We start from the raw sequence: 15,477 nt of genomic DNA on the forward strand, positions 1-15,477 counted from the left end.
CAGAACCCATTCCTCCTCACCTTCTCGAAGACAGTATTACAGCAACTCTCCCATCTGTCACCTGTATCATCAATTTCCTTCAGCAAATGTGCTGTTATTTCTTAACCCAACTCTCTATCAGCTACTACCCTATCTGTTTGCTTCTGTTTGTAGTTAAATTGCTTGAAAAGGTTGCCTCTAGTTACTGTGTCTGATCCTTTTCCTTACCTTCTTTCTTAAACCCATCACGGTCGGGTTTTTGGCCTGTCAAAACTGCTCATCAAGATAATCAATAACTTCTAATGGTTGCCTTTTGGCTCTCATCTTACTTATCTACCAGGAGCATGTGACACAGGTTATCACTCCTTGCTCCTTGAGAGACTTGCATCTCTTCAGTTTCCAGTAAACTGCTCTCTTCTGATTTCCCCTGACATAACTGGTCACTTGAGCTCCCTCTCCACTGCCAGTCCCTCTTCTTTCTTACTTCATGCTGGAACGCCCCCCTAGGTCTTTGGTATTCTTCTGTCCACCCATACATCTCTCTTGGCGCTGTCATCCAGACTCATGGTTTAAGTATATCTTTATACAATACTTCCAGGTCAGATCCCTCTCTTAAACTCCAGACTCATTTATAACACCTACTAGATGTTTAAAATTTTATATACCCAAAACGAATTTCCTCAATTTTCATTCAAAACCTGCTCCACCATTTATTAATAACCATTCTTATTTCTGTTTAAGGCAATGCCATTCATCCTACCTGGAGCCATCCATGTTTCTTCTCCCCGCATCTAGTCTGCTACTAAATTCAGTATATTCCATCTTCCAAATATATCCAGAATTTAAAATTTCTTCACCTCCTCCATTGCTACCACTTAGTCCAAGCCGCCTTCATATCTCACTTGGATTACTGCAGTGGGCTTTGATCTGTGTCCCTCTACACTCTTAACATAGCAGCAGAAAGACCCTTTTAATATTTAATTGACATATTACCTTTCCTCTGCTCAAAATCCTGTAATGTCTACTCATCTTATTCAGATGAAAAACCAACCATGCATGTCCAGGACAATACCAACTTTTTAAACTTTTTTTCTAGATTTAGGAAACACAAAAATGCACACAAAATGGAGCTTAAAAAAGTGATTCCTAGAGCCTGTCCTCGAACCACTTCTAACCTATGAATAACTTGTACTTAATCCACACTGAATGATGACAGTGCAATACGTTTTTATAAATGTCTCTATTTATTCCTCTTAACATATAGTTTCCCTGTATTAAATTTTGTACTTTTCATAAAATAATAGTCATTATAAATTGAAGGTTTAAAAACACTTTATTACTTGGAAAATACAATTTTGGCAGAACTAAATTTTAATGCCGTCACCATTTCTCCTCTCTGCATTTTCTCTCCTGAATTAAAAAACAGAACACTTTTACTGGTATATAGAATTGAAAAGTCTGGGGATTACAGGCCAAAAGGATTTAACAAGCATGTACCTGTACCAAAAGCTCACTAAAGCATAAATAGCAGAAGTTATATTGGCTAGATTATTAGACATACACCCTTCCCCAGCTCTGTCGGTACTGGCTGTGTGGTTTTAAAGTTTTTTGGCTCTCTGCCCTTCTATTTCTTCATCCATAATGCCCATTAAAGGACCCAGTTCATAGGAATATGAAAATTAAAATGAAATGAAACAATATTTAAAAAATATAATAGCTACATGTGTGTTTAGTTAATGCAGTTTATTAACTTTGTGCTTAGTGAATACAGTGTTAATTCAGTTCGTGGTGCATGGTGTAGAGGGAGCGAACCCAGTGTCAGGGGGTGTAGACCATCCTAATGCACAGAAGCATTTTATCCACTTAGGTTCAGAACTGCTGGCACATGGTGACAATAAAAAGCATTCTGGTCAAGTTTCACTACTGTTTGTAACTTCTCTGCAGACCATTTACCCCCGTCTCACCTTCACCAGAGTAACCACAGCAAAAGACCATCACACATTAACTCACTATCAATAGTATTAGCCACAGTGTATGGCAAAGACAGAGAAGGTAGTATTAGAGTACAGTCACTATATATTCTTAAATAAACTAATGGTGATTATTTAGAAAATAAAAATATCCACTTACCTTTCTTGAATTTATGCACAGGGAGTTTCTTAAGTTGATCTTTACGAAGTCTGTTTCTTCTAGCTCTATGTCTATCCTGGACAAATTTTGTGATCTAAAAATAAAAGTAAAAAAAGAAAATCAGGTATTAAACATGCAAATAGAAAATAGCCATTAAAATAATAGACATGTTTTAAGTTTCTGGATAGCTGCTGCAAATCAAATTCAGTTTACTAACACCCTAATCGTATTATTATTAATTAAAGCACTAATTACATAAGTGATTAGTTACCCCAGATATTATGCTTTGAATTTTTATTCACTGACCCAAATTATCTTTACTTACTTTAACAGAAACATTAGAAATAACATAGAACTGGTGTTTGTTTGCAAATATAAATGGTAGACCATAGGTTACAAAGATTCCACTAGATCAAGAAGGCAGAGTTGAAATTCCTATAAATTACAAATGAATAAAATTTTCAAACATACATTTTTTTAGTCACCACACTCTCAGCTGTAGCAGCAAACTGAATAGGAGTACTATATAACACCTGTACTATGCATATTCAGAAATGCTGGATAAAATCCACAGAATATTTCAACTATAAGTTACTATGCTTGCAAAAAATGAAAAGCAGTCCTCAGAGACAGAGCCAAATGCCAAAAGTAATATCCATAAAAAGAAGATTTTGACAAATATGACTATATCAGTGTGAAGGATTTCTCTCCTCAGAAGACCCTATTAAAAAATTAAAGACAAGCCACAGACTAAGAAAATAGTTGCAAATTGCATATTTGATAAAGGATCTGTATATAGAATTTATAGAGAACTCAAAACATAATAACAAAAACAAAAAAACCCAAGCAACTCAATAGGAAAAAATGGCCAAATATTTGAAAAAACCCTTCACCACAGAAGATATATGCACAGCAAATAAGCACCAGAAGAGATACTCAATTCAACGTAATTAGTCAATGAGAATATGACAATTCAAATCACAAATACCACTGTATAGAACAGAATGACTAAAATTAAAAAGAATACTGACTGTATCGAGTGTTGGCAAGGAGGTGGAGGAACTGGCACTGTGACACACTGTTGGTACAACCACTTTGGAATGCTATGACTTCTTATAAATTTAAACACAATTACCATATGACTCAATCACCCCACTCCTACTTATAGAAATAAAAGTACAGGTCTGTATAACAACTTGCACACAAATGTCCATGTCAGCTTTATTTGTAACATCCAAAACCCAGAAACAACCCAAATGCCTATCAACAGGTAAATGGATTAAAAATAACTGTGATATATCATACAATCAGATGCAACTGGGTAAAAAATATATATATATGAATCAACATACTCAATAAAATATATAAACCTTAAAATAATTATTCTGAGAGAAAGAAGGCAGACATAAAAGAGTACATAAGGTAGAATCCCATATGTAGAAAGTTGAAGAAAATACAAACTAATCTACAGTGATCAAAAGCAGATCTGCAGTTGTCTAGGGCTGGGGGGAGGAGAAGGAAGAGGACAGGATGGGTTGACAGGCAGGGTTATCAAGGAGCACGAGCAAGTTTCTGGAGCTGATTGATACTTCAGCATCTTGACTATGGTAGTGGTTTCACAGATGTGTGTGTGTGTGCGTGTGTGTGCACGTGCGCGTACGTGTGTATGTGTGCCAGAACTTACCAAACTGTACAACTTAAATATGTGCAGTTTGTTATATGTTAATTATACCTCAATAAATGCTTTTTATAAATTGAATAGTAACCACTAGAAGAATAACACTACAATAAAAGCTTTTAAACTAGTAGCAGAAAGAAAAAGTGAAGTAATCCAAATTTGCAAAGAAGAAGAAAAAAACTAAAAAAGTAAAAAATAGAAATTATTCCAAATGTATGCATAATTGCAAAAACGTAAGTGGATTAAATTCAACAGGTTTTTTTTGAAGAGTGTATCATACTGGATAAAGAAAAAATTTCAACTGTATGCTATTTATAAGACACAAGATTAAAACTTAATGACACATTAAGGAAAATGTGAAGGTAAAAAATAAAGGAATAAAGATATGCCATGTAAACACTAAGCAAAAGAAAAGCTGATGTATCAAGTAAAATAGAATTTAAGACAAAAATCATTAGAAGGTAGCCATGACAATTTAAAAAACCACTTCATCTAGAAAACAAAATTATGGGAAAAATACTCAAATTCCAAGTTCAGTAATTTACAGTTGAAACAAAAAATTTAGACTATAGACCTATGCTGCCCAATATGGTAGCCACTAGATAGATACATGTAGCTACCAAATACTTGATATATGGCTAGTCTCCTTTAAGATTTGCTATAAAAATATAATATGTATACCAGATTGTAAATACTTAGAACAAAAAGAATGTATAATCTATTTCATATTTATATTAACTGAATATTGAAATATACTTTAGCTTATAGTATTTAAATTAATCTCACCTTTTTCTTTTTTTATATTTTTTTTCTTTCTAAGTTTACAGATTTATTTTGAGAGAGAGAAAGTACACAAGCAGGTGAGAGGCAGAGACGGGGCTGGGGGTCGGGGAGAGAATCCTAAGCAGGCTCCACACTCACCACAGAGTTCAATTCAACACAGGGCATTATCTCATGACTGTGAGATCATGACTTAAGCTGGTATCAAGAGTTGGACACTCAGCTGACTGAGCCACCCAGGTGCCCCTCTTTTTATCTTTTTCATTCAGAAAATTAAAAATTACAATAAATTAGGCTTCACAGTATTGTTCTATTGCCCAGCACTGTTTTCAAAAACACAAAAGTACCAAAACAACATAGAGAATTGTGATGACTGCACAAATTCTGTGAATATACCAAAAATCACTGAATTATACACTCTAGGGATGGGTCAATTTTACGTTATAAGAATTCTATGTCAAAATGGTTTTTAAAATACTGGGGACCCTGGGTGGCTCAGTTGGTTAAGCATCCAACTGTGACTCAGGTCATGATCTCACTACTCAAGGGTTCGAGCCTCACATTAGGTTCTGTGCTGACAGCTCAGAGCCTGGAGCCTGCTTCAGATTCTGTGTCTCCCTCTCTGCCCCTCCCCCACTCGTACTCTATTTCTCCCTCAAAAATGAATACATTTAAAAAAATTTTTTTTAACTAAAAAAAAGACTAGACAAAACAAATGTGCAAGCTCAAACTAATATACATATACAGAACTTTGAATTCCACAATTCTTTTCACATACATGGGGAATGTTCACAAAATTTGGCCACAAAGCAGGTCTTTGGAAATAACCAAGGAATCTATAACATACAATGTCTTCTGACCACAATAAAATTAAATTGGAATTCAATAGGGAAAAAAAAGATATGGAAAAAGTATATATTTTTAGAAATTTAAAACTTTATTAAAATAGTTTATAAGTCAGTCACATAAGGAATCATAATGAACATTAGAGTTTCTGAGGAGGCCTTAAAATTAGCATGCCTCTTTGCCACCTGGATTCTAAAAAACTTGAGAAATAAGCTCATGAACTGGCAGATAGATGCAGGTGGAGTACCTAATGCAGTGGAGAAAGAAATGAAATTTTTACTGAACCAAAGAATGAGATTGCCTTACAGATAAAACAGCTCTGGAATGGAACAGGCCTTCCATTCCCTCACCCCCAAAACTGCAGAACTAGTCCTGGAGAAGTTGGAAATCGGTTAATCCCAAGAGAAAGGCGGAGCTTCGCTCAGGTTTATTGTTCCCAAGTACACCACACAGGTAAGATACTTCATCTCCCCTAAGATACTCCACACAGGTAAGATACTTCATCTCCCCTAAGATACTCCACACAGGTAAGATACTTCATCTCCTCACCAAATGGGTGAGAGGGTAAGGAAGTGCTAGAAGTTAGAGTTAACTGAGTTCTCCCTTCACGTGGATGGAAACATCAAGAGTGGTAAAGAAATATTCCATATGACAATAAAAAATATTTTTAAATGTAAACCAAATTAAAATAAAAATATTCCTTATCAAAAGCTCAGAGTTGTAGCTAACATAATTGTTAAACAGAAATTTATAATCTAAATGCATTTAAATCTAAATCTAGAAAGAAAAAAATTAATAAGCATTCAGCTGAACAAGCTAGAAAAAGAAAAGCAATATATCCAAACTAAATAGAAGAAAGTGATGCTAAGAGCAGAAATTCATGAGAGACATAAAAAAGTGAACACTTTAGAATGTGACTTCCAGTGGAATGTAAGCTGCTTTACATCAGAGAGTTTTACCGATTTTAGGTACAATGATGAATCTTTAGATTGTACAGCAGGGCCTAATTCATCATAGAAGCAAAATAAATATTTGTTATGTGAAAGGAAAAAGAAAACCCTCAAGGTCTACTGCCTTGAAAGACAAAACAGATAAATTGATATCACCTTGAAAGGCATGGACAGATATGAATAAAGAGAACTCACTTCACATATAGTAGAAATTCTCTTAAAAAAAAAAAAAAGAAGAAGAAGTGCTCTTTAAATTGTTATGTGAAGGCTGCCTGGGCGGCTCAGTCAGCTAAGTGTCTGACTTAACTGAGGTCATGATCTCATGGTTGGTGAGTTTGAGCCGCACATCAGCCTCTGCACTGTCGGTGCTTGGGATTCTCTTTCTCTCTGCCCATCCCCCACTTGCACTCTCTCTTTCTCTCACAATAAATAAACTTTAAAAATAGTTATGTGAATATACAAATACTATTAATCACTTTACCCCACATATACTTGAAAACATAAAATAGACAATTTCTTAGAAATATAGTCTGAAAAAGTAGACAATGATCTGAATGTCCAGGTAACTATGAAAACAGTCAGCAGATCTAGATCATTTTATAAACAACCTTCACCAAAAAGTAATATATAACCGCCAACTTTATCAAAAACTACTTTAGAAAACAGAAAATAAGGGTAATTAGTTTTATGGGAATTTTATCTTGTTTAGTTAGTTATTTGTAACTGACTAGTGGACCCATGCAGTTCAAACCCATTTTGCTCAAGAGTCAACTGTATGGTAAAATACACATAACACTAAACATACTGTCTTAACCATTTTTAAGTGTGTAGTTGGGTGGCATTAAGTATTACTGTGTTACATTCACCACCATCCATCCATAAAACTCTTTTCATCTTGCAAAACTGAAACTCTGTACCCATTAAACAATAATTCCCCATCTTCCCCTCTCCACAGCTCCCGGCAACTACCATTCTACTTTATGTCTCTGAATCTGACTTCTCTAGGTATCTCATGGATAGGGAATCATATAGTATTTGTTCTTTTGCGACTATTGGATTTAACATGTCTTTATTTCATTTAGCTTATTTCATTTCATTTCATTTATTTCATTTAGCATGTCCTTAAGGTTCTCCCATACTGTATATGTGCCAGGATTCCCTTCCTGTTCAAGCTAGCATCCCACTGTAGGTCTATGCTACATTTTATCTGTGCATCCACTGATGGACAATTCGGTTGCTTCCACCTTTGAATATTGCAAATAATGCTGCTATGAACAGAAGTGTACAACTATCTGTCCAACTGTTTTCAATTCTTCTGGGTATATACCCAAAGTGGAATTGCTGGATATGATAATTTATTGATTAATTTTTTTTGAGGAACTGTCATTCTGTTTTCTATAGTGGCTGTTCCATGTGCTCATAGGATTGTCCAGTTTTGATGTTAAGATTATTCTACCTCCATAATTCCAAAGCTTTCCCTTACCTGGACATTCAGAATGCTAATATTATATTTAGGATTTTTGCATCTATGAACAAATGTAGAATTGATCCACATTAGAAATTTGAATAATCCAAAATGAAAGGCAAAGCTTATACATCATAATCAAATAAAGTTTATTCCAAATACAAGGATTTTTTAAATTTACAAAATAAATTAATGTAATCCAACATAAAAATAGACTAAAAGAGAAAAAACCCCGAATGATCATAACAACAGATGAAAGAAATAATTCTGCACACAATCATCATAAAATGAGGGGAAAAAAAGTTTTACTTCTTTATTTCAATTCCTTATATGGCTTTTTTTCTCTTGGTTTATCAGAAAAATGCGGCATACTATTAAATAAGAAGTACAACAACAGGCATCCTTTTTTGTTTCTAACTTTCAAGAGATGTCTTTTTTTAAAATGTTTATTTATTTTTGAGAGAGAGAAAGAGACAGAGGCAAGCAGGGGAGGAACAGAGAGAGACAGAGACACAGAACCCGAAGCAGGCTCCAGGCTCCAAGCTGTCAGCATGGAACCCAACGTGGGGCTTGAACTCATGAACTGTGAGATCATGACCTGAGCCAAAGTCCGACGCTTAATCAACTGAACCGCCAGATACCCCTCAAGGGAAGTCTTCTAATACATTAACCATTTAATGATGTTCACTTTCAGTTTTTAGTCAATAATCTTTATCAGCTTAAGGGTATTTATGTCTATTCCTACTTTGCCAAGGGAATTTTCTGTGTGTTGTTCCTTCTATTATTCCTTGCTCTATACTGAAAGCCCAAGAGGATGAACAAATTCAAATTACCAGAGTAGAATTCAGTAAGTTTGTAGATACAAGATTAATATATAAAAATAATGTCCAGTGTCCAAATCTCAGTTTCTAAAAACAACTATTCAATAAAAGAAACCAAGGCTCCTTGGAGAAACATCTAATTCTAGGGCTGGGGCAAGAAAAATAAAAGATGAGCCTGAAGCTTCTTATAGTATCAGATACAAAAGAAGTGCTTAGAAAAATAAAAAGATGGATCCAATCAAAGGGACACATGACCCAGCCTGACAAAGCTCCTCATGGCTAAAGCTTAAAATTTAAACAACATAAATAATGGGGTGTTGGGTTATAACCCAAAGAATAAAATATATAGGAGTATGTAACTAATATAAATAAATTATTGAATAAATAAATGCCAAGAAGAGACAAATCTTTCTTACAAAAGAATTCAAAATAACAGAATATGTGTGGCAGATACTCTTTCCTACTCCTCATGTCAGATCTTAATGCCTGCCCCTCCCCACCTCTAGGATAAGCTATACTTAGTGCCTCACTTCCAAAGTTAGAATATAATAGAAAAAGAGAAAAATATTAACTGTGCAGTGGAGAAACCCGGCTTAATCAAGGCATGAATGTTAACACCAGTAGTTATGTTATACAGATACCATGTACCCCTGTCAGTTCACCTCTGTTTTTAAAAACCTATACTTCCCTCCTCCTCCAAAAACCTATAACCCAGTCTAATCAGAAGAAAAACTGCTATCAGATGAGGGACATTCTACAAGATACCTGGCCAGACTCCCCAAGACCATCAAGGTTATTAAAAACAAGGAACACCTAATACTGAGAGACTGTCCCAGAACAGAGCCTGGGAAGACATGCTAACTAAATACAATGTGGTGCCCTGTTTTGGATCCTGGAACAGAAAGAGAGCATTCATGGAAAAACTAGTGAAATCTATACAAAGTCTTGAGTTTAGTTACTAGTAAAGTAGCAACATCAGTTTCTTAGTTTTGACAAACGGGCCACAGTAATGTAAAATGTTAACAATGCGGGAAACTAGAAGAGGAACGTAAAAGAATGTTCTTTGCAATTTTTGTGTAAATCTTAACATTATTCCAAAATCAAAAGTTTATTTTTAAAAAATCAGTAGTCTTATATACTAATAATAACCATTTAGAAAATGCAATTGCAAAAGTCAAAAAAAGACATGCAAAATGTTTACAGAAAAAAATTATAAAACTGGTGGATATAAAAGTTCTAAACAAATGAAAAGAAATACCACAGTGTCACAGAAAGACATGAACATTTCAAAGGTGGCATTTAATCTCTACGTTAATCTACAATGCTCATATAAATAATAAACTCTTTGGATATTAATATAAATATTTATAAAAAATTTAAAAGAGAGTATGCTGGAGTTATTTTATATCATTGCAATTCTCTTTAGTATCTATCTGAATATAGTGGTTTTATCTGCTTCTGCCTTCAATTTGTTTTGATATCACAAACCACATAGTTTCTAGAAACTTTCACTTCAAACTCTGAGGGAATGAGAGTGACAAAGGCAAATAATACCTTAATATTATTATGAAAACAATTTTGACTTCAGAGACCCATTAAGAGTCCTGGGACCATACTTTGGTAACCACTGTTTTGGAGAAGTAATGTGTCATTGCCCTTACCCTCGAGCCCTCATACTATTCTTTATTTAACATTTGAATATGAAAAATTTCAAAAATGGAGAAGAGTAGAAGAAATTTTATAATACCCATATATCCATTACCTAGATTCTATAACTAACATTGATCTGCACTTTTTATCACCTATCTATCCATCCGTCTATCTCTATCTACCAATCAAAACACCTCTTTCTCTCGTTTTTTACAGTGCACTTCAAAGTAAGTTGCAGATAATCAGCATACATTCCCCCAAAATACTTTAGCGTATAAATCATTACTCAGAGTTTAGTATTTTTTTCCCTTAGGTAAAATTTATATACAAAGATATGCACAAAATTTAAGTGACATGTGTGCAACCTAAACCTCTCTCAAGGCACAGAACAAGACTTACCCTTGAGAAGTTCCCTCATACCCTGGTCAGTAATCCCTCACCCGTTCCTAGGCCCCCGGAAGCAGTCATTGTTCTGATTCCACCCCGCCCACAGATCATTCTCACCTTGTCCAGACCCAATCATATAAATGGACTTGTACAATATGTACTCCTCTCACTCAATACAATGTTTAGAATCATCCCTACTATTTTTAAAAATATACATAACATTCATTTACCTACCATGAAAATGACTATCAAGATGAGACAGATGCCCACTATGATAAGGAAGGGGATTAGATAGTATTCCAGAGGAAGACTAAATTCTGGAACTAAGACAATGTGGCCCCTGGAAGAAAACAAAAAAATAATAATTGAGAAATATTAAGAAGTGCCAAATTATAATGTTAATTAAAAACAAAGAAAAACATTTTTGAAAGGCATTTAGACATTATAATTCAATCCACTATACACATTTTCTAATATATGATTTCCAATAATTTAAGAGATACTTTCTCCATCTTTCAGTTTTACATATTTGCCAAAATAACTTGCCTGTATAATTAAAAGGAAGCTTTTAGCCTGGGTAGAAGAAGTCAGCCAAATCAACCCACAGGATCTAAATATCTCAGCAATAGCAAATTTTACATCTCTTACACTGTTTTTTTCTTCTTCTCCTCTTACATTAACAACTTCCTATATATGTGTAACCAAACAAATGGAATCAATTCTAGAATTTTCTAATCTGTGTTAGGATTCACAGACCTGGGTTCTAAAAGATGTTCTTCTATATGCCCTGTCAATGCTTGTCTGCTATACCTTGAGCCATTTTAGTTTACTCTCAAGATGTATTATGAGAATTTTTAAAGGGTGTATAACTGATAAAGGTTTTAAGCATCTTAAAGCAAGATGCTCAATAGACATTCAAGATACTGTTTTTTTTTTAATGTTATTTATTTTTAAGAAAGAGAGTGCGAGCAGAAGAGGGGCAGAGAGAGAGAGAGACAAAGAATCTGAAGCAGGCTCCAGGCTCTGAGCTGTCAGCACAGAACCTGATGAGGGGCTTGAACCCATGAACAGTGAGATCATGACTTGAGCCGAAATCGGACACTTAACTGACTGAGCCATCCAGGCAACCTGAGACACGGATTTATTTTCTTTTTTTATTTTTACATTTATTTGTTATTGAGATAGAGAAAGCATGATTGGGGGAGGAGCAGAGAGAGAAGGAAACACAGAATCAGAAACATGCTCCAGGCTCTGACCAAGCTGTCACCACAAAGCCCAATGCGGGGCCCCGAACCCATGAACCACAAGATCATGACCTGAGCTGAAGCCAGATGCTCAACCGACTGAGCCACCCAGGTGCCCCGAGACACTGATTTTTCTTAACCAAATTGCTAAAGGTGGAGGCCGGTTACAGCGATGGTACAGGGCAGGGAACTACAATAATCAGTCTTCAAGCTTTATTTCTATTTTCTCTGTCTAGACTCCCACAGCTAAGCCTGCAGACTCATCCCCCATGTCCTAATCCCAGATGAATTTGTATTTGAAGAAGATATTTAAACAGCATTAATAAGTATTTTTATACTGCCTCTACATCCACCCCTAAATATAGTACACTCCATGAGCTCTGCAGCTAAGATTTGATCATCAAAGCAGAGTCCTAAGCAACCCAGGAAATCGGGTCCTATTCTCCTGTGCATGAGTTCCCAGGCTAATTTTAAACCAGGGTGCCTAGGCCTAAACTTTATAACAATAATCTCTCTAACTTCCCAATCCCTCTGAGAAATGACTGAAAAAATATATATGGTTTGTATTTGGGGTGTTGGAAAGTTCTAAATTAAAATGTGATGATGGCTGCACAAGTGTAAATACACTAGAATCACTGAATTGTATACTTTAAAATTGGTAAATTTTATAGTGGATAGTGGGGCACCTGGGTGGCTCAGGTTGGTTAAGCATCCGACTTTGGCTCAGGTCATGATCTCAAGGTTTGTGGGTTTGACCCCACGTTGGCTCTGTGCTGACAGCTCAGAGCCTGGAACCTGCTTCTGATTCTGTGTCTCCCTCGCTCTCTGCCCCTCCCCTGCTCGTGCTCTGTCTCTATCTCTCAAGAATAAAGAAACATTTAAAAAAAATTTTTTTTTAATTTGTAGTGTATAAAATCTGATTCAATAAAGCCATACAGATTTTTGTTTAAAAGCACAGACAAGCAAGAATAGCTATAAAAAACCTGAAAGAGAGAGGTGGGATGGGGAAGGGCTAGCCCTTCGGATACCAATAATTATAAAACCCTGTAACAAAAAAAAAAGACTGGTATTGGTGAGCCAAAGACAAAGAATAGAAAATTCAGTTATGTATGAAAATATGGCAACATTTCAAATTGGGGGAAGGGACAAACATTTTAAGGAGGAGTGTGGGATAACTGGATGGTTATCTGACAAAAGATGTAATCGGTTCCATTCCTCAAGGTTTACATAGGATAAATGAGAAATAAGCCAGAGATCTACTGATTAAAAAGGAACCATACAGTATAAATGTGGGTAAATTCTGTGACCCAGGAGCAGGGGAAATTTTCCTAGGACCAGCAGCCCGCAGGAAGAGATTAACATATTTGCATGCATTTAAAAAATAAAACATAAATAAAATTAAAATGACAAAGTATTAAAAAATACTTGTAATATATCACAAACAAATGGTTAACATACCTAATAAATAAAAAGCTTCTAAAAACAGAAAATTACCAGCAAGCTACTAGGAAAAATGAGCGCAACAGTTCATAGAAAATGACATGCCAATAGGTCTTATGCCTAAAAAAACAGGCTCAGTTTGCTCATGGAAAGAAAATACAGGGGTGCCTGGGTGGTTCAGACAATTGAGTGTCTGGCTTCGGCTCAGGTCATGATCTCACGGTTCGTGGGTTCAAGCCCAACATCGGGCTCTGTGCTGACAAGTAGCTCAGAGCCTGGAGCCTGCTTCTGTATCTCCTTCTCTTTCTGACCCTTCCCTGCTCAAGCTGTCTCTGTCTCTCAAAAATAAGTAAAAAAAAAAAAACATTAAAAATAAATAAATAAAAGAAAATACAGACCAAATCTACAACAGGAAACCATTTCTTACCTAACTAGTAAAAACGGAAAAATCTGACAATATTCTTTGTTGGTGAGGCTGTGGGAAAAGAGATCTCATATATTGCTGGTACAAGCTGGAGCGTGGAGCCTGCTGGGGATATTCATTCATTCATTCATTCATTCATTCATTCATTCATTCATTCATTCTCTCTCTCTCTCTCTCTCTCTCTCTCTCCCCGCCCCCCTGCCCCGGTTCTGCTCATACTCTCTCAAAATAAATGAATAAATAAAATAGTTACTTTAAAACGGTAAGAATGGAAACAGGACGGACAGAGTGGATGATACTTAGAAGCTGACCTTCTCTGAATATACATTGTGTTTTGTTGATTTTGACTTTAAGTTTATACATAATTATAAAAATCACAAAGTGAGTAAAAAGCAGTCCCTAAAATCTAAAAGCAATATGAATCAAGTAGACCTGTGTTTCTAGTTTATAGCATCAGCACACACAATTATTTCACAGATTTTAAATCATGGTAATTTGATTTTAGATCCTTATTATGATATAACTGAAACAAAGAACTATTGTTTAAACACGTTGGCGACAGTGTTGGTATTGTTCTGAGTCTGTTGTGTGAGTGTTGTGCAATTAAAAAATACAATCATTTGGTGTCTTTGAGCTCAGAAAAATAAAATATAGATGTAAGATCAGCAAAATACAGTAAAAACCTTATGGTCCTGAATTTAAATTGGAAACAACAATGTGTGCTTATGATTTGTGCTATCTTTAAAAACATATTATTCTACCTGAAAGCCTTCCCTGTAAAACAAAATCCAAAACCAAAACAAAAAAAAACAAAAAGCATGTATATTTCTTAAGTGTGTCCACTGAAAAGCCCAGAAATAATGACAAATCAAGGGGCAATGATCACCCCTCAGTCTCTAAATACCATATTCAATTAAACCAGAACTCCTTGAAAAAAACAACTGGTTCTAAGTCAGGGGGAGGAAAAGAACAAGATGGGCCTGGAACATTTTTGTCATGCAGAAAACAAGGAGTAATCCAAAGCCCCAGATTTATATATCCAAAGAAATGAGGATTAAACTTGAAGAAGTCTGAAATGGGAGAATGTGAATATCAATAAAGATCGTAACTGCAGTGCGCTGAAGCATATTAAATGAGTTTTAACTCATGAGTTCATTATGATACTCTGAATACATACATGAAATCATCTCTGGAAGATGCTAGTGAACCAAATCATTTTGAAAAATAGTAAATGAAGGGAAAGAATTGTTTATCCTAGATTTCCTTCTCTTTTTTTTTTTAAGATTTTTATTTTTAAATGTTCATTTATTTTGAGAGACAGAGCATGTGTGTGTGCAGGAGAAGGGCATAGAGAGAGGGAGAGAGAGAATCCCAAGCAGGCTCTGCACTGTCAGCGGGGCTGGATCCCACAAATAGTGAGATCATGACCTGAGCCAAAATCAAGAGTCAGATGCTTAACCGCTTAACTGATTGAGCCAGCCAGGCACCCTTATCCTAGCTTTCTTAGACTGTGTATCAAGGTAATCAAATAACTGATAAGGTGCAAGCTCTCTTCATATAGGTATTTTAGCTAATAAATTAAAAGAAACCTAAGACATAAAAACTACTGCAATGTATGGACATTTATTTGGATTCTGTCTCAAACAAATACTTAAAAAAAGAAAGAAAATCTGACAGTTGGGA

The 15,477-nt window shown here is 35.3% G+C and overlaps 1 protein-coding gene across 4 annotated transcripts in view; it reads right to left on the bottom strand.

The window, feature by feature from the left end:
- Positions 1-15,477, bottom strand: part of RNF13 (ring finger protein 13) — a 163,586-nt gene that overhangs the window by 36,971 nt on the left and 111,138 nt on the right. For all 4 annotated transcript variants that reach the window (XM_029940060.1, XM_029940059.1, XM_029940061.1 and 1 more), the window contains 2 exons: positions 10,921-11,026; positions 2,110-2,203 (listed from right to left, as the gene is read on the bottom strand). In XM_029940060.1, the coding sequence (XP_029795920.1) occupies positions 2,110-2,203; positions 10,921-11,026 (200 nt within the window). The remainder of the gene's footprint in view (positions 1-2,109; positions 2,204-10,920; positions 11,027-15,477) is intronic.

This window comes from Suricata suricatta, chromosome 5, assembly GCF_006229205.1.
Source record: "Suricata suricatta isolate VVHF042 chromosome 5, meerkat_22Aug2017_6uvM2_HiC, whole genome shotgun sequence".
NCBI lineage: Eukaryota > Metazoa > Chordata > Mammalia > Carnivora > Herpestidae > Suricata > Suricata suricatta.